This window comes from Hippopotamus amphibius, chromosome 3 (genome assembly GCF_030028045.1).
Source record: "Hippopotamus amphibius kiboko isolate mHipAmp2 chromosome 3, mHipAmp2.hap2, whole genome shotgun sequence".
NCBI lineage: Eukaryota > Metazoa > Chordata > Mammalia > Artiodactyla > Hippopotamidae > Hippopotamus > Hippopotamus amphibius.
The window spans coordinates 73,970,137-73,995,699 of NC_080188.1; the positions used below are offsets into that span (position 1 = coordinate 73,970,137).

At 37.3% G+C, this 25,563-nt stretch overlaps 1 protein-coding gene across 9 annotated transcripts in view; it reads right to left on the reverse strand.

The window, feature by feature from the left end:
• The window catches only part of INPP4B (inositol polyphosphate-4-phosphatase type II B), a 746,563-nt gene that overhangs the window by 78,461 nt on the left and 642,539 nt on the right, over positions 1-25,563 (reverse strand). For all 9 annotated transcript variants that reach the window (XM_057725716.1, XM_057725717.1, XM_057725718.1 and 6 more), the window contains 4 exons: positions 23,878-24,037; positions 5,517-5,689; positions 3,901-4,024; positions 2,705-2,822 (listed from right to left, as the gene is read on the reverse strand). In XM_057725716.1, coding sequence (XP_057581699.1) covers positions 2,705-2,822; positions 3,901-4,024; positions 5,517-5,689; positions 23,878-24,037 — 575 coding nt within the window. The remainder of the gene's footprint in view (positions 1-2,704; positions 2,823-3,900; positions 4,025-5,516; positions 5,690-23,877; positions 24,038-25,563) is intronic.

Here is a 25,563-nt window from a genome sequence, read left to right on the forward strand (position 1 = left end):
ACTTTTTCAGCAACTGCCCAACTGTTTCCAAAGTGACAGTACCACAAGTAGTGAATGAGGATTCCAGGTTTTCCATATCCTTGCCAATACTTGTTATTGTCTGACTTTTTGATTATGATGATTCTACTGTGAGTGAAGTGGTGTCTAATTCTAGTTTTAGTTTGCAATCTCCTAATGACTAATGATTTAAGTTTGTTTTCATGTGCATAGAAGCCACTCATATACCTTATTTGGCAAAATATCTATTCAAATTCTTTGCCCATTTTTAAATTAGATTTTCTTTCATTATTATTGGTTGTAAGATTTCTTTATATACTCTGAATACGAGTCTTTTATCAGATATATGATTTGCATATATTTGCTCCCAATCTCTGGCTTGCCTATTCATTATTTAAATGTTTATAATTTTTATTAAATCCTATTTATCAAATCATTTATTTTATGAATCTAGACTTCTGGTTCATATCTAAGAACTCTTTACCTAAATCAACTCACGAAAGTTTTCTCCTAGAAGTTTTATAGTTTTAGCTCTTACATTTAGACCTATGATCTATTGTGAGTTAATTTTTGTGTATGATCTAAATTGATGTTCTAAATTCTTTTTGAACATAAATAACCTATTATCATAGCAACATTTTTTGAAGAGACTCTCCATTCTCCATTCAATTGTTTTGGCACCTTTGTCGAAAATCCATTGAACTTAAAGATAATAGTTTATATCTGGAATCAAAATTTTGTTTCCATTGATCTATGTATATATACTTATGCCAGTACTATACTGTCTTGATTACTGTAGTTTTATATTAACTTTTTAAGTCAATAAGTAAAATTCTCCAACTTTGTTCTTCTTTCATAAGATTGTTTTTTGATATTCTGGATCCTTTGCAGTTTCATGTAACTTTTTGGTTTAGCTTGCCAATTTCTGCCAAGCTTTAGGTGATGATTGCACTGAATCTATAGATCAATTTGTGGAAAACAGCCATATAAACATTATTGAGCATTCTAATCTGTGAACACAGGCAGTCTGTCCATTTACTGGATCTTATTAATTTCTCTAAGCACATTTTGTGTGTTCTGTGTACAATTGTTAGGCTGCTTTGTTAAATTTAGTCTGAAGTAGTTATTATTTCTGATGCTATCGTGAATGGAATTATCTAATCACCACTGTTTCTAACAAGTTTTTAGGAGTATGCTTTTTTCTCTTCTCTGGTCCAAATTAAGTCAACCCCCTCTGGGAGGAGACTGTTTGGCTTTCATGACCTGCTTTGCCCTAGTAAAACTGCGCTGGGGGTGATGGGAGCAACCCTTGGCAAAAACACCACACACTCCAACTGACTTATCCAATATTCAACTAGTTTTTCAGGAATAAGTACTTCTAAATTTGTGTGTCTGCAAATTTAGTCCTTAGTCGTAAGATGGGTTGTTTTAGAAAATTCTGTCCAATTATAATGTTGCTTTCTGGAAAGAGGATTTTCCAAGCTGCTCACTTTGCCATTCCAGAAGTCCCACTCCCATCCGTATGATAGCTTTTGAATTTAGACACAGCCTGAAGAACTCCCTTAGAAAAAGAATCTGTACTCTTCCTATACCAAATGGTCTGGTAAGCTTCTCTTATAAATGATGATAAAATATTAGTTTCCTACGTTTTATAATAACCTCCACCGTAATACAGAGTGGCACTATTTTCTAGGTGTGTGCATGAGCAATTTTACTCCCCTTTCTTCCACTGAATGGCAAATTAAGCATTAGTCTGCAGAGGAAATATTTACTTTTATGAGGATATGTTTTTTCTTTACATATAAGAAACAGTTACCTTACAATCAACCATGTATTCCTGGGCATCCTTTACACAAAATTTTAAATAATTATATGTTTACTATAGATACGAAAACAAGTTTAGTTTGAACTTTTACACTTAAGTCTCTTCTCTGTCTCTCTCTAGCATGAAAAGGGCTCTCTCTTTAGTAAATTCATATTTTGTCACTGTTATCTGAGACTATTTCAAACCTCAAATATCCTCATGCAGCATTTAAAAGTGCTCATGCCAGAGTGGTTAAAATGTGGAGGACTTCTGATTGAAATAATTTACCCATAGGATGTAATTCTTCTATTAGAGGTCTGTTCTATGTGCCATCATTTTTCTTAATTATTTCTGATATTTTGCCCATTAAACGCTGACCTTCAAAACTATTTATTTAAAACCATTCTCGGAAATCTCAGTCTGGCAGTGAATTGTCAAAAATAATTAAGAAAAATGGTGGTATGTGCCCCTGACATAGGAATACATCTTTTCTAAAGTGTTGCTGCTTTCAACAGAATTTAATACCAAGTCATCTCAAGAATTATGACACTATTAGCCAAATGATTCCAGCAAAAGTAAAAGCATCCAGAGCTTGAGACTAGATAGTAGTAAAGAGAAAAATGTTTTTCTCAGGCCTGCTATTATTTTGAATTTCTCATATTTCATGGGGAAGCATTACCCTACTTACCTTATTAAAGTGCAATTTACAAACATTGATGAGACTTCTAAGAGTTTTTCAAAATCTTCCCTTGTCATGTCACCTACATTTATTTTTCACCAAGAAAGAAAAGAGAACAAAAGAAACCTTTCCAAACCAAACCTTAATTCTCTTTGGCTCCTTTGTCAGGGGTTAATTAAAAATGTCTAACAAAGCTTGGTTTTTAGGAAATGGGCACCACTTACCGCCTTCCTGTTATAACTGGCAAGACATCATTGGATGTAGCTTCAATTATTTTAAATGCGACTTTCTTCAGGTCTGAAATACCAACGGCCATGTCCTCCAGCATTCCAATTTCCTCACCTAAACAAGGGCAAAGGAGCCTAGTTACAAACATACTATTTGATGAAAATGTCACTTTGTACTCTGCCTCCCTGCTGGAGTTTGTTCTAACAGTTTAGTGAATGAGTTTCTGAAGGCAGTAAATCCACTCTCAATACATTTTCCTGAGTCTGAAGGTTTTCATCAGTGAAATAAGGACCGTTTCAATAGACTCCAGCTGTCCACATACCCTTTGAGGGAAGGAAGGAGGTATTCCTTTGCTGGGAGGCTAGAGAGAAGTTTTAATGCTTTTATGACACAAAATATCATGCAGATTTCTTTTCCTTGGCAGGATTTCCCTGACATTTGATTTCTAGAAATAATTCAGATGGCTGAATTGAAGATCACTGACCCAAGCTCATGCTAGTTTTATACCTTAATACACTGACAAATAAAGCCTAAGAAGGAGATAATTAAATAAGATTCTAGATCAGCCCTGAAGAACAGAAATATAGTGCAAGTCACATATATAATTTTAGATTTCCTGGCAATCATTGTTTTAAAGAGTAAAATTTTAAAAGGTGAAATTAACTTTAATAATCTGTTTTCCTTTAACCTGATAGTTCCAAAATATCATTTCAGCCGTAAATCGATATATGATTAATTATTCATTACTTATCAATATAAAACTATTTTCACTAGTCTTTGAAACCTAGTGTGCACGTTGAGTATTTATTGATTTGGACTAGATACACTTCAAGTGCTCAATTGCCACACCAACCTATGTATTGAACAGGGCAGTTCTAGACATTACAGAGTCGGGACTTCAAAAATCCAGTCACTGAAACTAGGTTGGCAAAAGCCTTTTATATTTAAAAAGCCAGATGGCTGCTCAGGACTCCACTGTGAAATAATCTATAATTCCATTTTCAAAACATAATGAGAGTAAAAGCAGAGTGACAAGGAGAATGAATACAGAGAACTAAAAATTACATTCTTTCTCTAATGCTTGATGCAAGAAAGGTTTACTTCTCATTTTTATATTTAACTGAAAAATCTATGGATCCCATATCTTTACTAATAGGAATATTATTTTAACATGGGCTAAAGCAATACTCACTGTATGTACTTAGCAGTCCTTCATATTGTACTATCAATCCCACCATGTGAAGCTGCTCAAGGAAACCAGGGTCATACAGACTTGTGTGCAATTTGATGATAAAACCACAAACCAATCCAGCAAGCTAAAAAAAAAAAAAAAAATTAATTGCGGAAATTACTGGGGTCAGCAAACTTTAATTTTAAAATATTTAAGACTTTTGAGACATCATAGACATGAGAAATTTTCAAGTATGTGTAACAAAATTATAACTATTTATATATCCATTTTGAAATCCGTTGACTGCCTTTGCTCTAGCACAGCTTGGGGAAGGCAGCATTATGAAAGGACCATGGGCTCCGGAATCTGCAAATCCTGTCCCTCCATTTCTAAGCAGTAAAACCATAAAAAGTTATTTAACACTCCCAAATCTCTCTGTTCTTACTTTTTTGCACCCAGAGAATAGAGATAACAGTTCTCATTTCACAGAGATGCTGAAAGGACACAATGGAGAGATGTGTATAAAGTAGAGCATAATGCCTGACACTTAGCTCTGTTTGCTATTGGGCCATCCATGAAATAGTGGCGGACAAGGGGTATTTTGGTTAAAATATTCCCTTTGTCTGGAAGGTTTAGAAGGAGAAGCTTCCACGTGTCTGTCTATAAAACTCCATCATGGTGGTGGAGGCAGGAGGGGAGAAGGAGCACAGCCATTGTGATGGAGGCTAACCTTGGTGTCATGGGCCAGGGTTGGGTGTAGGCAAAGGAGGTGGTCCTGTCAAACCTTCCATCCAAGAGTATGGCCTGGCAAATTTATTTTGTAAACACCAAAAATGAAGCCCTGTCCTGGGATTCATAAGGGAGCTATATAAATAAGCAGTTGCAAACAGATCCCTTTTGCTTGTCCTAGCTGCCATCTGCATTGTGTAAGGTGCAGAGACTCCAGGGCATAATATGAGGATAGGACGGGGGACCCTTTCCTTCACAGACTCTCTGCCCTGTGAAACAGAATTGACATTTCAGAGACTTGACCACCTCTTTGCAGAAATAAATTCTTCAGGTCTCATACACTGCTTCCATTTGGTTTGTATTTCTTATGAATAAGAAAAACTGGGTACCAAAACTTTAAGAAAAGAATCCCTTTAAAAAGAAAACTGCCAAAGGACATACTGTATAGCACAGGGAACTCTGCTCAATATTACGTAACAACCTAAATGGGAAAAGAATTTGAAAAATAATAGACACGTGTATGTGTATAAGTGAATCACTTTGCTGTACATGAAACTATTACAACATTGTTAATCAACTATACTCCAATATAAAATTAACAGTTTATGATTATTTTTTATTGGAGTATAATTGCTTTACAATATTGTGTTAGTTTCTGCTATACAACTAAGTGAATGAGTTAATGTATACATATATCCCCTCCCTCTTTAACCTCCCTCCCCCACTCCATCCCACCCATGTAGGTCACCACAAAGCACTGAGCTGAGCTCCCTGTGCTGTACAGAAGGTTCCCACTAGCTATCTCTTTTACACATGGTAGTGTATTTAAAAAGAAAACTACCAAAAGACGACCTCTATCCTCACCAACCCACCACTGTGCTGGGCTCCCAAGAACAAGGGGCACCTACGGCTTGGCTGAAGACGACGTCTCTCCTCAACGTCAGCATCAAACACTGGGGCAAGCTGTAGGCAAGCTCCTGAAGGAGCACAAACGTCAGGGACTGCTTGGCTCGATTCACCACTTCTCCCATGCAGTCCTTCAGGGTCAGGACGAGGGGATACAACTGTTCATACCAGTCCTCTGCGGAGTGGATGGGGCATAAGAACAGTGGGATAGATGAAGGAAGGTCTTGGAGGATAGAACCAGTTTATTACTTTTTTTTCAGTGAAGCTCTACAAAGATTAGATTTAAAGATCTCTGATTCCAATCTCTCCTCTGGACTCCAGGTATCTATAACCAGCCACCCATTGGATGTTTCCATGTGGGTGTATCTAACTCACTGATAGTAGAATTCCCCTCCTCTCTAATCTGTGCATTGCCTGTATCTTAGTGGATGGTGCCACCAAACTTCTTCCCATGCTGGAAGCAAGTTTTCCTGGACTTCTACAGTCTTCACATTTAACTGGGTCATTAAATTAGCTCTACCACCATAGTAACACATCAAACACTCATCTTCCCCTTGCCCTTTCCCATCATCATTTATCCATCTCCCTTGGACCACTTTCTATTCCGCTCTGTAACCGACCCCTCTTCCTTCAGTCATATCCTACTTGAATCCTTTCTGAACAGAGTTGCTAGAGGGGGCTTTCTAATCTGTTTGAATCCCATCACTCACTCTTTCACCTCCTTACTTAAACTACGTTAAAGACACCAAAGCATTCAGAACAAAGTCCCAAAGCATGACAGACCCTACATTATCTGACCTCCACCTATGTGTCCAGTCTCATCTCTCAGAACTTTTCTGCTTGCACCCTTGAGTCCCAGGTGAGCTGAACAACACGGATTTCCCAAAACCTGTTCTGTCCTCTCATCTCAGTATCTTTGCAAATCCTATCTCCAATCCTGAAACACCCTTCCCCTACTTATCCTCCTAAAAAACCCTTTAACTTCTCTGTAGACTCAATTCAGGGTTTCTCTCTTCCAGGAAGTCTTCTTGACTTCCCCCCTAACACTCTCCCCCCTCTCCCCCATTTACGAAATTTGGTCCAAGTTCACTTTCTTTTGTGCTCACAGCTCCTTGCCCTTACTCTTCTGGAACTATCCACACTGTTCTACAAGAAAGGGAGCTCATTGAGGGCAAGAGATTTCTGTTTTAATCACTGAATCTCCAGGGTCTAGCATAGCAGATACTCAGTTTTTAATTGAATAAGTAAAGTTATAATAAATATAACAAAAGTCTTTTAAGATATAGGCCGTGTATGAGAAAATCAAGTTTTTGACAATATTTGGAATTCGAATGGCTTTTCTTCAAATCAGGATATGAAATTGAAACCATCTGTGCTTTCTGTATGTCTAGAAGTTTAACATGTTTCAATTATATAATTTTGACTTTGGCATGTGAAATAGAAACAAGTTTTATTCTATTTTAGTTTATTTGGAAATCAAAGCTCTGACAAACGTCAAACATTATAAATTCCAGACTGTGTGCTATTCCATTAATATATAAATAAATTAACAGTGGAATGACAAATACAAATATGATTTAAAAGAAATGAGTGTGTGCTGTAAAAATTAATTATGAATCGAGATCTGAAATGGTACGATCTTCTCAGTTTAAGAGTGAGTGACGTGAATGGTCAATAATCAGTTAAGACCTTGAAAGAGTTGTAGACAGTGATGAAAAGAAGCATAATCACTATTATACCATGTCTACTGTCACTTACTTATTTTATGTTGTAGTGAAATAGATTAGATGAAATGAACCAAAATGGGTGAAAGGATAATTAATGGCTCCAATTCAATAAACACATGCACTCTTGTTAATACTCTATGTAAATGCTTATATGATGCTATAATGCAAAATACATTAGGAACATTAGGAGTTATTATTTTAAAATATTGTAGAATTAAGTGTTATGATAGGAATAAAAAAACACTAGAGAAAGGGGAATTCAATGAAGGCCTATTAAATCTGTAATCATTTAATAAAGGACTCACTTGTGAGCAGCCTAGGATGAAATATGAACAGAGGTTCAATTGAAACAGGCATTGGGTAACTGTTGATTTTTATGTCATTAGTAGATGTAAAAGGGCAGACGGAGGTGCATCAGACTTATTTTCAGAATAAAAGACACATCAATAGACACCAAGAAGGAAAATTTTTGCTATTCCCATTGTTTTCATATTTACATTCTTTTACCTCCCATTCTCTCCCACTCTCTTATTTAATTATTGTTCTCAATATGAATGTGCAGACACACACACACACACACACAGAAAACTAATATCTCAATAAATTGACTCAGATCTACATCTTAAAAGATAAAAGACTGAAAACCAATTTTATTTTGTACTTGGGTCTGCAGAGATGAGTTTCTGCTGAAGAATCCTCCAACATGAAATAAAGTCTGTGTGCAGTAGGTGGCGCTGCTTTATCAGGCTGAAGTAGAACTACTTGGTCACTTACTGATTTATACTCTTTCATACACTTGCACAGTTCCCAAACAGCAGGTATATGTTGTCTGGGCATCTTGCATCCTACTCTCCCGTGTCAAGTGGTCAATAACCTAGTCAAAAGTGTAACAGGCTCTCACTATTAGAAAATGGAAAATTAATTTTTTCCCTTGAAAGATACTAAGTGACAGCTCAAATTAAACATAACTGATGATTTTTCTTGAAGATCTTTAAAAGAGGAATCATCACAGATTTCTTCATTAGCATCAGGATAATTTCTTTACTCACTTCTAAACCTATCTTCAGACTAATTTAACCATTTGATTCTTAATCAGAATTGCAATAAGATTAAAAAAGAGAGAGAGAGAGAGATCACCTGATTTCTAGTCCTACTAGGATGAAACTGAGGACCTGGAAAAATAAATAAATACACAACTGATATTCTAAACCTAGGAGTGTTGATAGGCATTTGTCTGACACTAACCATATTCCAGTGTCTCCATTTACTATAATTATATATATACATATATATTTATGGCTAAAACTTAAGGAAAATGACAATATAAGAAAACATTAATTATGAATGAGAAAATTGCAAGTTGGTGAGCAAGGTAGACTGTCTTAAAGATGGTAGTAAGCTTCCTGTAAAGAAGCATATGTGAGAAAGCTAAAAATACATTTTTTTTTTCTAGAAAAGAAGCAATTTAAGTTCAGCAGAGAAAGGAAAACCTCACTGGCAAATGCAAATTGCTATGACTTCAGGTTTTGTTCCCTGTTAATATTCACTCAGTGTAAATCTCAGTTTCTGAAATAAACACAATGGGGTGTGACAGGCCAAAGAAAGGCCGAAATAGTCAGTTCATAAATGGCCTTTTTGCTCCAATGAGCATTCCAAATCACTCTCACAAAGGCACAGCAAATCCTTTAGTTTTTCTCCTTAAAAATATTTTTGGGAACTACAAAAAAAGCTGCAGCTCCTGACAGTCCTGAAACCATTGTGACATCCCTCTCAGCTTCCTGTCTCTCCATACTTCACAATTTACATGGGGTTTAGTTTGTCCTGATGGGAAAGCCATTTTCTGGGAGGGATGAACATGGTGTTCACATTCTGTATCATCTCGTCCACGGAAGAAATCTTGAAATGCACACATCCACTCTTCTGAGTTTAGCTTCCTCGCATTTCAACTGAGATTTTCTACACACACACACACACACACACACACACACACACACACACACACACACTCTCCTGATATACCCAGGGACGCAGGGTAGCTAAGGGCTCACTACAGTATAGTTACCGCACCTACACCTCTCACAGACGCTAAGCGCCCAGCAGGCAGTTAAGAGCCCACATCGTGGATTCCATCCCCTGGGCTCCTTTTAGAGACAGAGGAAAATATGAAGAGAGTTTTAGTGTCTCTATAAAAACTTGCTGAAACTCCTTAACCCTGAGACCAAGAAGCAGAGTCTTTCCTCAGGAAAGCATAAAATGCGTGTGGCTTAGCCGAGCTTTTCCTGAGCTTTGTGAAGTGTGTTGGAAGCCATCCAAGCAGAGCCTGTTTTCCAGCCCTTTACTCACTTCTCTAACGTATTCAAGTGAATTCACTGAAGGATTCAAAGAACGACTGCCGGGCGCCCCCCTCACCTCCTCCACACACCATCTATTTCCTGTACAGGATGTTCACGTCCTCTGAGCTCAATGGCTCTTATGTTGCTCAGGAGAAAAATAAAAGAGCCAAAGACCAACCAACGGTAGCAGAGCATAATGCTTTCTTTCCAATTTCTGAGCCATTTTCTTCTCAGGTGCTTGGTCTCCATCGCTCATTTAAAATAATTAACTTCACAGAGGCTTGCAGCCATTGTTATTTTTGTTATCACAACTTTTCAGACATTGGGAAAAAAAGAAAAGCTCAAAGCCTGCATGCCCATTAAACTTCATGCAAAGAGATAAGAGAAGAAATGAGCTTGGCTCTTAGGATGCACCTAAGTTAAGACAATGAAGAACTGTGAAGCCAAACAATCAGAACAGCCTTCAAGGGGGGTGATAAAACTTCTAAGGTTGTGAGAGGAACAGAGACCCATCCTATAGCTGACAGGATTTTTATAGGATGCCCAAACCTCAGGTAGCACAGAACTGGCAGTGGGTTCAAGGTTGGGGGCTGGGAGTAGGTATACCATATCCCTGTCTATAGAGTCCTTGCTGGTTTTGACGAGCCTATGTCCTACATCAACCCAGAGATGGCTAACTATGTGCCCCTCAGTCTTTTGGGTACAATTTTACAAGGTGAGCATCAGCACTTATAGGGGACAACTAATGATAAGTCCTCCTCTCCAGATACCTTATAGCAGGACTCCTTTGTATACTCCACATGGCCAACTTTGGTCACAGACCCTAGACACCTGGCGATTGGAGGCCTCCAAATGTCAGCTGCCTCCCAGGGATAAAGGACACAGAAATGAGGCTAATCCAGACAACAGGTGAGTAACCAGAGAAAGAAAAGCACCCACTGAGTCTGAGCTACCTGGAATGAGTTCTCTGGCCACTCAGAATGCCCTCCTCCAAGTCTTCCTAATACTTTGCCCATCTTTACAATCTGGTCCAGGAATTAAAAAAAAAAAAATCTGTATTTATCTTTCTTTTTTTAAATTAATTTATTTATTGGCTGCATTGGGTCTTCATTGCTGCCCACGGGCTTCCTCTAGTTGCAGCAAGCGGGGGCTCCTCATTGTGGTAGCTTCTCTTCTTGTGGAGCATGGGCTCTATGCACACAGGCTTCAGTAGTTGCAGCACACAGGCTCAAGAGTTGTGGCTCACAGGCTCTAGAGCACAGGCTCAATAGTTGAGCCACACGGGCTTAGTTGCTCCATGGCATGTGGGATCTTCCTGGAGCAGGGATCGAACCTGTGTTCCCTGCATTGGCAGGCAGATTCTTAACCACTGCGCCACCTAGAAAGTCTCTGTATTTATCTTTCTTTAACAAATGTTAACCTATCTTCCTTGTATCAACTTCCCCTCTCTTTTCATCGCCATCATGAGAATCTACAGAGGACAGGTTCCAGGACCCCTTGTGAATATCAAAATCCACAGATGCTCAAGTCCCTTCTATAAAATGACATAATCCCATCATCCCTCCATATCCGCAGGTTCCGCATCTAGGGATTCAACCAACCGTGGATGTGGAACCTGCAGATACAGAGGGCTTACTGAATCCTCACTCATTAGACAAATAGAACCTCTTCGATGTGAGGTCCTATGGGTGATACTAATATTAACTCATGGCCCCTACCCTCAAGGATCTTAAAATACAGAAGAGAAAGTCTCAAGAGGTGTAAAGTAATACCTACAATATAAGGAGGGTATGATAAGTGCTAAAAAAAAGTTGGGACAGTGACAAAACACATTTAGAGGGTTAAGAGTTTAGAGGCAAGAGAATGCACCTCTGGTGAGAAGATCATGTTCACCCACGGTCGTGTTGTTAACTGAACACTTGAAGTGCTATGCAGGGGGCGCTCAGGGAAGCTGCATGGCATGTAGGGAGTGAACACCTGTAGAGTGAGTCTTTGCAGAAATAGCATCTGGGAGGGAAGCCTGGTTTGATGATGCCAAGTGTCATAAGCAGCAGCCATAAACTAACTGGAGAGGTTAGAAGGGGGCTGGAGGGGAGGGGTGAGAGGGCTGAGATGACTGAAGGATTTGGAAAGAGCAAGCATAAAGGGGAAGTAAGTGTTGAGCCTGAAGCCATGGGGAAAAAAAAAAAAAAAAAAAACAATGGAAAACCAGGTGGGCAGTCACTGTGGTAGGCACAGGGAATTGAGCAAGTAGGGGTGGGAAGAGAAACAGGAAGGTGCAGAGAATGGGTGGGCAGAGTCAAAAGCTAAGAATCAAGGCCAAATCTAGAAATAATGGGTATGAGGTAGGGTAAGGCTGATGGTAACCCTGGGAGGAAGATGACATGTGAATGCTGTACCTTCCTTTGCCTTTAGTAGGAGCGGTCTTAAACACCCCAAGGGTATTCACACAAAGGACAAATGTATATCTACAAATGTAATCATCGCAGTGTCCAGTGAACTATGATCCAAGGTAAGTGACCGATTTTGGCACCTTCCAGATGTATGAGAAATGAGTGGACTGCTTGACCTGACAAAATGCTAAGAGAAGAACAAAGGCAACCTTTTCTCCTGCCAAGGGAATCTTGTTTGTCTAAATGCTGCCAGTCCGAGAACAATGTCATAAAACTTTCCAGTCTTGTTCTCAGAAAAATAGCAAAGAAAATGCATCAACTGATATCCTGCTTAAACTTCTCATTTCATAGCACAAAGTTGAAAGCCATAAGTAAATTCTGCTAAGACAGTTTCCAGGAAATAAATCCATTCATCAAACAAGCTCTGCATTGGTTGTAGCACAAAAGTTTTGAATCAGAGGTTATGCTGGACCAGGAAGAGCCACATATTCACATTCCTTGGGTTTATTTGCCTTCTGGTCTTGAAAAAATACTTTAACCTCAGGACTCTCATCTACAGACATGCTGAGCATTTAAGAATAAGCGTGTAGGTTATTGGTCATTGAACAACCTGAAATCACCAATACATCTGCACTAGACAGCTCTTGCCATTTAAATTTTGTCCACTGTCTAGATTGAGAAGAAAAAGGTGGTAGATATTGAGTTGACTGAAGCCTGGTTAGATCACAGGCATCCTGAGGATGGAAGAGGAGATACATTTCTATCCTGAAGTGAACTAGATGAGGGTAGCAGTTTCCTAGTAAAGTCCAAGGCCAGCAGAATACAGGGCACCCTTAAAAAAATTGTTTGCAGAAATTCAACAAAGCCGAAAGTAATAAATAGATTCAACTTATAAGTGCTGAGTAAGTAGGCAAGTAACCAAACATAACAGTACCATTTTTCATTCTATTCCATAATTATACGCCCCACAGTTTCCACATGGGAGACATGAATCTTTTTTTCTTTGTCTATCCCAGTTTCTCTGCGGGTGTATCATCAGATTTATGAGAACACCAAATAATTTTTCAATTGTAATTATGAATATGTGGCAATTCTGAATTTCTGCATAAGGTACAGTTCCATAGTAAACCTTTAAGAGATACCGATGGGATTGATTTTCATGAAGTTATCTCATAATATTGCTAATTTGTGTCTGATAAAACTTAACATTTTGTTTAAAGGGTGACAGCAAAAATTATCTGTACAGAGTTGAGATTAGAGATGAATTCTTCTGGGAAGAACAGAAGCAGAGCAGCATCGGGGTTGAGGGGATAGGCTCTCAACTCAGACCACCAGGGCTGGAGTGAAGGAGTTGCCACTGGACTTGGCACGAAATTGAACAGGTAACTTCAACCCTCTACTTCTTCATCCACTAAATATGTAAACTTACTCCTATGAGTGCTGCAAGGGTGAAATAATAACGGCACCATCTTAAAAACAATTTTAGCACATATTAAGCAACCCCAAATTGTTAGCTACTATCTTTAAAAAAATGGAAACAAACATAAAGTCATTTCGACATGTGACCCAATGTCTGTCCACTTATCAGCTTTCATTTATTTCCTATGCTCTTCCTTCTCTCCTGTTTCTGAGGAAGAACTATTTGTTCTCTAGCTAAGACCAATTCCTCTATCTGTACCCCAGGTCTCACCCACTCTCCTTACTGAAGAGTATCACTCAAGCATTTCTCTCCCCTGCCTCTGACATCGTCAGTATTTCCTTTGTCACCAGATCATTCCCATAGCACACTCGAGGTTATCTCCCCATCTTTAAAAAATAACCCTCTCTTGACCCTACTTCCCGTTATAGCTTCCACCCTATTTCTCTGCTTCCTTTCATGGTCAAAGTCCTCAAAGAGTTGTCCATATATGCTGTCTCCAAGTGCCTTTTCTTCCTTTACCTCTTAACCCTCTCCACTGGGGCTTTAATCCCTACATATTCTAGTAAAGCTACTCTCATCGATGTCACCCGTGGCTTCCATGCTGCTAAATGCAAAGTCACTCCTTAGTTGTCATTTCACTTGATTTACCAGCAGGACTGGGCCTGTTGATCACTTCTTCATGGAATACTTTCTCACCCTGGATTTCAGGGTATTACCCTTGGTATCCTCCTACATCACTGGCCATTCCTTGTCCAACTTTGACGCTGATTCCTCCACCTGTTAATGTCGGGCTGCCCCCATTTGTAATCTGTAGGTCGCTTCTCCTTTCTCTGAACACTCAATTTTTTGCTGACATTATTCAGTTTCATGGCTTTAAGTACTGTCTATATGTTGGCAATTCCCAAATTTAGATCATTTATCTAAACCTCTCTCCTGAATTCCAGATTCTTATATCTAACTGCATGCTTGATATTTCCATGTAAACTTCACATGTTCAAGGTGAACATGTTTCTATTCTTGACCACAAAACTTGTTCTGTCCGGAGTCCGCCCCCCCAACCAGTCCACAGCCACCCCATCCTTCCAGTTGCACGGGCCAAAAATTGTCCAATGTTTCTTGACTCCTCACTTTTTCTTGTTCTCCCATCCAAACCATCAGAAAACTCTGTTGGCACCACCTTCAAAGTAAATACAGAGCCCGGCTAGCTTTCATCATCTCTGCTGTACCTTCTTAGCCCAGGCCACCAGCATGTCTCACCTAGAGAATTATGTTAGCTTTCTAACTGGTCTACACCTGGTTTCTGCTCTTTCCATCTACATTCGCATCTCAACATAACAGCCTGGATGTTAAAACCTAAGTCAGATCAGGTTAATCCTCTGCTCAAAACCCTCCAATTGCTTCTTGATTTTCTCAGAGTAATAGCCAAAGTCAATACAAAGACCCTGCATAATCTGCACTCCTCCCCCCTCCCCCCCACCACCCCGCCCAAGTAACCTCTTTAAATTCATTTTCTACTCTCTCCCTTTCAGTTTCTCTATTCAAACCAAACCAGCTTCTTTGCTGCTTCCTGATCACGGAAGGCACACTTATGCCTCAAGGCTTTTGCACTAGCTGTTTTCAATGCCCAATATATCCTTACCCCAGGTACCCACATGGCTCACTTCCTTACCTCCTTGGGTCTTTGTTCAAACATCAATTTCTCAACGAAGCTTGCACTGACTACTAAACTTCAGCAATATTCCAAAACCCTTTTACTTCGCTCTATATTTTTCCACAGCAGTTGCCACTGTTATATTTGGTAACGCCCTTATTTCTTATGTTACTTTTTATGCCGAGAGACATAAAAAGAATACAAACTTCAGGATGCCAAATGTTTAGTATGTTTTGCTCATTGTTGTATCCTGGTGTCTAGAATAGTGCCTGATACATAGCAGATGCTCAACTAAAAGATGTTGCATGACTGAAAGGAAAGAAAAAAAATCACTTTAAAATTACTGTGACATCTCCATTACCATAAAAGTTCAGAACTGGAAGAGACCTTAAGAGTTTGCAGATGATCTTTATTTTATCAACAAAGAAAGTGAGGTCCAGAGAGTTTAAGCAATGTGTCAAAGGTCATGTAGCCAAATAAGTAAAATATGGACTTGCCAGGTATCTTGGCTCTGAGTCAAGTGTTGTTTTGTTACATCATAATTCACAGCACGATTTTTAAGGGAAACATTAGCTTTCTGATAAGACTGAATGTTCAAAAATGTCATACTGTACCATCATTATTGGAATTCTAAGTTTATAATAAAAATATCTGTTATCTTTTATTTTTTACCGTTTTAATTTTAACTTGTAAGTGTATTTTAAAAGTTGTTTCACCTGCTGATCTATGAGTTCAAAAAAGCCTCATTCATTGATGTTTCTTTCCCAGTGGGATTCTAAACATTCATGTGTAGAAATTCATGGAATACAGGAATATTAATACATAAACCCTTTGATGAAAATGATGCTTTACACTTGCATCTTTGCACTTTACAAAATAAAACAGACTTGTTACATATTATAAAACCACTGAAATAATTGTCTAATGTTAAGTACAAGTTCCGAGGATATAATGATTTTCAGGCATGTATTCATAAATATGCATGTACATTGAAGATAATCCCTTAATAATATTGAGAAAACCTAAGCATTTCTTGTCTGGTAGCAGCCACAGATCAAGGTGACTAGGTCTTTACTTCACAACGTTGGCCTCTACTTGCCAAGAATTATGTTAGACTCTGGAGATTCAATAGCAAATCAAAAATACTTGGCATATTTTCTCACAGAGCCAAGTCTAGTAGGGAAAATAATATTTAAAACAGCATTACCAATAAATGAGAGCTACAGAGGCTGCACACTAGTGGCCCATGAACATCTTCATTTGGCCCTCAAATGTATTTTATTTGGCCTTCCTCCCATTGTAATAATTTTAAAAAATCTATTATCAATCTTTAAAAAATTGGGATATTTTATATAAAAATTCAGAATCACTTGAAAACTCAGAAGATATGGTAACTTTAGGTCCAGATCCTCCCAAGGGAATGACTGGCTGGAGCTAGAGTGTTGGCCTTCTCTTGAAGGGACATATACTTCCTAATTTGCCCCAGTGTCGATCAATTTCACCTCACCGATTCATGCTACCCCACACGATGTCTGTGGGCCTGTGTACTTGCAACCATTGTAGAAAGCATGATTCTATAATTTGCAGAAACCAATTAAAGATAAAATTGTGAGACTTCTGTTCAAAAAGCAATAAACAAGCTTTTTTTCTTTCTTCCCCTGTGACATCTCTCTCAGCCCGGCATGGTGATTTCTATTTACTTTTTCATGTCATAGTCCTTTGGGCATGAGGATGCTTGTGTGCAGAGCTTCAAAGGCACCCAGCCTGACCCTAACTCTCCAGCACTCATGCCCAGGCCCCTTGGTAGGGGAGTGTGGGAATGGGAGATGGTCATTGGACTGGGACAAGGATGGGGAAGCTGGGCAGGCATTGGAGAACCAGGGAGACAGAACTGGAGATGAACCAAGTCTCCAAGTCCCAGGCACAGCCTTCCTTGCCCTTTATTTATTTACAACACAAAGCTAATATTATTTAAAAGGCAAGCTGGTGACCGTGGAGCACTAAACCCAGAGTACAGGGCCCTGCTGAGTGAGGAATTCTGTGCCCTTGCTCTGGTCCCACGCTTGTAATGCCAGCTCTGGTCTGAAAGATCAGAAAAGGTGCCCCAGAGGATGTGAAGTTTGAGGCTGTAGATGGTAGAGACGGGCAAACCTTTGAAAGTCTGGCATTGAAAGGCACAAGGTGAGCTCTCAAGAGTCCAGTGTGGCTGGATCAGGAAGGATGAGGTACCGTGACATGAAAAAGATGGCAAAGCACCATGAAGAAGCAAGTGGGAGTCTGGGAATTTAGGGCCTCATAAGATAAAGAGAAAAACGTAACCAACAAATGAAGCATTAGCTATGGCTAATTGAGAAACCATTCATGAAGACATTAAGAGCAAACATAAAGGCAAGTATATGCTCTTAAAATTTAAGCATTCCTTGTCCAACAGTTATTCTGTAGATCCAGTTCTTTTTGACAAATTCAATCAGGAATCACTCTGCCTGGATGTGAATCCATGCTCAGATGCCTACCAGCTCTGTGATCTTAGAAGCATTGCTTAACTTCCTCACCTATAACATGGGAATAAAAACAGAATCTCTCCTATAAGCTTATTGTGAGAAGGAAGGGAGGCAAGGATGGAAAGCTTAGCAAAGTGCATGTCACATAAATGTAACGTGAGTACAGTCAGTTTTAACTATTAATGTGACTATTTCCTCTCTTTTCCCTTGTTTGGTATCCAAGTTGCATTTGATTTTCATTCCTTGGTGCTTCCTACTCCTCAGCTGAAGGCAATTTCCATGGCCCAAGGCTCTACATTGGGGATTTTGCTCATTTTTTCCTATTCTTTCTCTTTTCATTTCATCCAGTTTCATCTATTCGTCTGTGGATGACTCCCAAATATATACTTCCTCTTCTACACTCTTTATCTTGTAGATGCTGTCTCTGGAAAAATCTCTATGTATCTCCTTTCAAATACAAGTTGCTCACCCACCAGACTGCAAGAACAGGACAATGACTGAATGTGTTTCTAGATACGGTACCTGGCACAGGGTAGACACTCAAATAATATCTATTGAATGAATGAAAGAATCTTCCTCTTTGTCTCCCAATTAACATGTATTTGGTGTGTCTCTTCCATAAGGGTTAATGCCATGAACTATTTTAGATATAATTGTGTCAACTGATTAATTGTTCCAGTCATTAATTATTACAAGTGTATTAGGAAGACAGCTACTCTGGCCAACTGAAGATAAAAGACAGGAAAAAGATTTGCTAAAAAATGTGATTTGCTGAAACCTTGGATTTGTCCCTATTTGGAGGATAGGGTGAATTTTTCAGACAACTAATCTTTGGCATTTGCTAGTCATGGATAATTGGTGATAAATTACCGATAAATTCTTGGTAGTTACCAGACAATTGTGTTAACTGAAGGCAGCCAGAGATACAGTAAAAGATGTAAGGGGAAAAGTAAATTCTCAGATCCCAGGGAATGTGCCTGCAAGTTAAAAGAAAATTATGAATTGGGGAAGGACGTGAGTATTAAGGAACATGAAACTAACCAGTGGTAAGTGAAATAATTCTGTGATCTGCGGGATGTTTATCTCCTTTGTATGAGGAAGCAGTGATGACTTGAAGCCAGCATGGGCTCATTTGGGAAAATTATGTCACAGGAACTTCACCTCATTTTTGATAGAGTTTATAGCTGGGTAGATCAGAAAAAAGTATTCAATGACACAGAGTATTCGGCCTTTCACAGGGCAATTCATGATACCATTGTGTAATAACATGGATAGGTCAATATATAGCTGGTTGAACATACATCCCCAAAGAGTAGTGATTAAGAAGTGTATTTCAATGCATATAGTTCTTTTTAGTAAGATGCCTCAAGAATCTATATTTATCTCTGCTTTCCCATCATTTTCATCTATTACTTGTGTGAGTGGACAGGACATGTTTACAAGATGTGAATAAAATAACCTGAGTAAGGTAGTAGATATGACAGATGAAAGAAACAGGTATTAATTAGCATGTAGTCAAAAGTGTATTATATTACAGTCATGGGTTTAGACATCAATCTCTTCTGTAGAATTGAGATAGACCGTGTCTTAATCTCCTTGTGCCCCTAATATTTCACAATGTCTAGAATAGAGTGGTAGTTAAATATTACCTGAATTTTGAGAAGCCTGAAGGATAGGTCCAATTTAGTAAAGTTTACGGGTTTCAATGGAGTTATTAGTAAGATACAGCTGTCAAAATAGTGAAAGTAAACTTAGATATCAATAATAGATTAGTATCTAAAAGTAGGGAATTGGTCATCTTGTGTTACTCTGCACTTGATGCTATACCTTTGAAAAATGACCAAAACAGTGGCAATTCAAAAAATAACACGATGGCTGCTTTCAGGTATGTTAGGCTGTAATGTGGAAAAAGGAAAGTAAATTTGTTCTGTTTGTTGCAAAGGATTAGATCTGGACTAGTGGGTAAAATGAAAGAAAACATATTTAGATCAACATCTGGAGTATGCTATTTCAGAAAATAAAAATGGTTTTCTCTCTGTGGAGATGTGTATCATAGGCTAGGTGAAAATTGGCAGATATTATAGGTAAATGTCTTAACATAATTTTGGAGGTTTAATTACATAATCCTTAAGGGCACATCAAAATCTAAGATTATAAATGCACTGGTTTTATCACTGAGTCCTCAATTTATTATGAAATTGAAGGCATGTGGTACTACACATACAGTAGATGCTTATAAGTACGTTTAAGTGTACAAAAAATAAAAGGACAATCTTGTTTACTAAGAAAATCTATGAATATATATAAGCCATAGGAGTTTGGAACAGTTAGTCTATTATCTGTGCTCAGCACAGTAAAGAAAGTTTTACTTCTCTCAGCACTATTTGTGGTAATCCCTAAAAGAAATTTATGAAATAAGATCTATTACCAAATTCTGGCTCTAAAACAAACCAAAACAACCTTCAAAACTACAGGTTTAAAACTTTATTAAATTGATAACACTGTAAAAAGAAAAATCTGCAAGTTGAAAAGAGAAATATCTGCAGGTTACAGAGGAACATAAAAAATGAGTAAGTGTAGCAAGAATTCAGAAGACCATCTGTTTAACCAACAAAGAAACACAAATTATGGTTATAAAGTAAAATAAAAGATGATGGTAAAGAAAGGAAAAACGACTGTCAAAAGCTTAATTATGAGATTTCAAAATGTACCCCAATATAAAACACAACAGTCAAGCACATGAACAAAATCTGATTAAATCCATTGATTAATTGATCAGACATTGATCAAAATTATTTTATTAAAATGTATTAAATTGATTAAAAATATTTGCAGAGCTTAATTATAAGGAAAAACTAATCAAATGTGAGGAAAATAATCACGAATAAATGATGTGACAACAAATCCCTATCAGTATTTAGCACCTCATATAAAACAATAAATTCTAGATGACTCAAATCACTCACTGAATCAAAAAGAAAAGAATGTAATGACTTTTCCATCCCAGATATAGGCTGGGGATAAATTTGGTGCTATTGAAGGAATGGATTTAAATATCAAAAATAATCTTTTGAAATATAATATTGTTATATAACATCAAGCCAGAAATAATCAGAAATCACAATATGATATTTTTCACCCAAAATGGCATGAAATCAGAGAAAATATTTAAGGCTGGGAAGTTAAAAGAGTGTTTGTAGGTACTGAGAGTATCTACTGTTACAAAGAACCATCAAAATATCCCTACCCAACCAGATGTTGGTTTCTAAATGTTATTCTCCAATAAAAGAAACCAGGGTTCCTTGGGAAAGAGCTGAACTTAGAGATGGGGCAAATACAGATCGGACTAGAGTAAGTCCCTCGATACCAGAGAATAAGGGAGTGAATAAGAAAGTAAGAAAGTACGTAGCCTGTGGCAGGAGAAGCTGTCAGAGGCCACTGAGAGCTCCCAATAGCTAACTCTAGAAGAATTTGAGCCCCAAATAAATAATAATGCTACTGGTTTACAAACAAAGAATAAGTATTCATGAGTCCACACTGATATAAACAAGTAATTGTATAAATACATGGGAGAGAAGGTAATAATTTTTCCTTACAAGATAATTCCACTTGTAGCAATCTAACTTAGGGGGAACTTTCTGAGATGTAGTTAAAAATTTACGTATTCAAAAATGCTTACATGTTAATTGCAGCATTATTATAATAATTAATCTAAAATAGTGGTTTCTCTGTTGATGAATTAGTTTATAGTCATTATAATCTCATTATTTCCAGAGAATATTTATCAGGAAATACTCCTAATGATACGCAGGATATCAGGAAGCACATTTGTATTTATATAGTGTATTCCAGTTTGGTTACTGTGTGTGTGTGTATGGGTAAACACAAGATATGTTTAAAATGTCTGATGGAAATAAAATAAAAATCGTATGCAATCCTATTTGTTTTCCTTCTCAGATTTTTAAAATTAACATTTCTAATGAAATTTTAAAATACAGGTAAATTGGGGCATATGTCATTAGTGAATGTATATCTCAAATATCTTTATCTGAAATAGTTTGGGGGGAGTAGTATAGGTAAATACATGACCTTAGGTTGTTTGCTTTATGTTAGTTCAGAAAGCCACTATGTATTAATTTCCTACCTTATTGTTTCATGTGACAAAATTCAGGGTAGAAACTGAAAGTGCTTTTTCCCTAACTTAAGAGGAAGATATCTCAAGTATACTTGAGCACACATTCATTTGTAAGACATCTATTTATATTTGTTAAGTATCCTCTTTTATGTACCTCTATCCTTGTCAAAACATGCCTTCTATATTTTAACACATAAAATGTTAACAAAAGCTTTAACTTAGAATTATTCGATAATACTATATTAAATAATTTTCAGACCAAAGTATAGATTTTATTTGTACACTTAAATAGTGCCTTGTCTCCTAAAAATGTTTATAACACAGAAAAGAACAGAGGAAATAAATATGGATAATAAAATAGAAATAATAAAACCAATTACAAGGCACTGTGTTATAATTTGACTCTAACCATTTACAAAGCTGATCTAGTTGTGAATTCTACTTTGGGAGCAAATTCCATGTGGTTTTAGACTATATCCAAACAATGTTTTACATTCAAATGAAAGTGATTCATCTAATTTTACAGATGATTTACCTACCAAATATTTTTACTTTTTAACTGGGAACTTTGATCACACAGATACAATATTCTGACAAAATATAAGGTATGGATAAATGCATAATTTCAAATACTTTGGAACTGCAGTCTTGGCAATGAGGAGTTTTCAGGAGCATCAAAACCAAAAGATGTGGTAAAATTCAGTATCCCTTAATCTCTTAGTCTTACTCTGCTAAAAATTATTATGCCTCGAACACCAATCAATGGACAGAACAAGTCACTAATATGGATTCTGCTTCTTTACCTCATTTTCCAGAGCACAGCACAGTGTCTGGCTCATCATTGATGGTCAATAAATATTCAAAGAAAATTAAAGTATACTAGTTCCTTTTGACATAAGTTATGACAGGCTTTCATTTTGATTCATGTAAAGTTACGGACCTGGACTAGCTTCATTAATAAAAACTGATATTATTTTTAAAAAAATCTCCATATACAGTTAGATCAAGTAGAACATAAAGAACACCAGTGTAAACTCTCTACCTATGTAAGTGTACTATAGAGGATTAGGACCATCTACAATAAGAAAACTTTAGAAACCCATTGTTTACAAGTGTGATTTGGAAATGGTTTTATTGTTAATCAGGTGATGAAAGATTGATGTTTCCCATAATTAAACTCCTGATGAAAATGTGAGTAATGAAAAAATCAGGAAAACAAATTGAGAAAATGAATTTAATTTGATAAGCATCCATATTTTATTATGACTCATTTTCCTTTTTGAGGAAAAGGAAAAACAGGTTTTAGAAGAGGGTAGGGCAACACTTTCTTTCCAAACATTTAAGCATCTAACTGGGGCAACTGTAAGAGCAGTTCTTACTATCATGGAGAAATGCAGTATCTGGCTTAGATTTTGTTGTCAAAATTAATTAAATTAACAAAAAATTTTAACAAAAGAAGCCATTGATAGGGACACAACTGTAGTGAAAATTTTAATTACCATGTTTGCTAATCAACCTTTAATAAGCCATACATTTGAAAGTATCCCTCGCTCTCTCTTTCTAGGTGTGTGTATGTGTGTATATCTACAGTGACATAGACACCCACATGTGTATGTATCTGTGTGTGTGTGTGTGCACGTACATGTATCTATGAAAATCCAGATTTTGTGAAAATATAAAATTATATCTTTGGAATAACATAAATACATTCTTCTTATACCGAATTAAAATTTCTTATATGCTTTTGAAATAATTCACAAAATCACTCCTCAGAATAAGACAAAAAGCATTTTATCCTATTGCCTTCTTTTCAGGAACCATTCCGAGATACTGTGTCCCGAGATCACTCCAAGTTTCTAAGCGTTTTCACATGCTTGTTTTTCTTCCTAATACAATTTTGGAGGAATGTGTAAAAGTAGATTAAACTATGTCAGACTCTTTAAAAGAAAACACTGTTCTCCTTTCAAGAGGGTTTTTATGTAGCAAAAAAAAAAAAAAAAAGAGCATTGCAAGCAGTTCTGAAAACACAACTGAGATGCAATTTGATAAATAGCCTTCCATCACCCCAGCCAGAGCAGTGGAAAAGCATGCTATCAGCACTTTCATCAAAGGCACTATTGACTCCTCTTCTTCTATCTCATTTTATCTTGGCTTTCTCATTTTGTTTACTCAGTCAATGACTGGAAAAAAAATTATTCCTTACCCTTTGGATGAGTTATGATGGAGTCCCCTAGAGAAGGGTCCTTTTCTCCATCTTTGCCGCTGCCACTGCCTCCTTCACCGCCGCCGTCTCTTTCAATGAGTTTATCCACCATAGCAATAATGCAGTTCAGGCTCTTCCCCACATTGGCCCACACCCTATCCTGAAAAGAGCATGAGTATCACTACACATTTTGATTGCTTTTATTGAGAGCAGCAGATAGAGAGACAACCATAAGAATACAGACTGAGCAGCTCTAATACCCCCATTAATTCGGCCAAATTATGGATAGACAAGAAATCTATATTCTCTTAATAAAGCATAACTTAAGTGTTATGAACCTTTTTATTTAGTCCATTATTTTTCCTCTGTCATAAAGCGATGATGAACTACTGTACTACATGAATTCATAACTGAGCACAAATTATGACATTTTACATTGGAGATATCTATTTTCTTTATCAATACTTAGTAAGAAAGCAAAGATACACCAATATTTTAAAATAATGACCACTGCTTGCATTCAAATTTCTTATTTTTCTTCTTATCATGATAATATATACATAATGTAAGGCTGACCACTTTAACCATTTTTAAGAGTACAGTTCAATGGCATGAAGTACATTCACAGTGTGTAGCCATCACCATAGGAATTTTTCATCTTGCCAAACTGAAACTCTGTACCCTATAAACATGAATTCCCCATTCTTCCTTCTCCCCATCCCTGGAAACCACCATTCTACTTTCTGTCTCTATAGATTTGACTTCTCTAGGTATTAGAAGTTCTTAAAGTGTGGTCCTCAGGTCACCTGATAGAATGACCTGGAGAATTAAAATGCAGATCCCTGGAGGTCACAAGTCAATCAGAACAGTTTGGGATTAACATATACACACTACTACTATATATAAAATAGATAACAAGGACCCACTGTATAGCACAAGGAACTCTACTTAATATTCTCTAATAACCTACATGGGAAAAGCATCTGAAGAATAGATATACATATATATATATATATAACTGAATCACTTTGCTGTACACCTGAAACTAACACAACATTGTAAATCAATTACACTCTAATATAAAACAAATATTAAATAAAAAAAATTGAGAACTCTAAACTGAAATTTTGAGAAGCTCATCAGGTGCTTCTGACCACACTAAGTCTGAGAATTTCTACTCTATATTATATGCTTCACCTACATAATAAGTTACTTTGGCTGATTTAAGCCTGAGAAGCAGCCACTACCACTAGGGAGCCTCTTGGTCACTGGTCACTAATCTTCCCAGCTCTGAGGAGCACCCATTTTTGTCAAGGGCAACACATAACACTGAATTTTTTGATTCATAAAAATTTCTATTGTTACAATTAAAAGTTTTCATAGAGTTATCATCATGGTATAGCTGGTCATTCCTGGCTTCCCTTCTTGCTTCTCTTTCCACATCATTTGAATGGAGGTGCTAACTCCCTATCTGTGATGTTAATTTTATGAATCCACTGACTAGGTCACAGGGTACTCAGATATTTGGTCAAACATTATTTATGGTTGTGTCTGTGAGAGCATTTCCAGGTAAAATTAAGCAATTGAATTGGTGGACTCAATAAAGCTTTTTGCCCCTGACCCCCAAATGAGGGTGGGCACCATCTAATCCACTGAGACAGAATAGAACGAAAAGGTAGAGAAAGG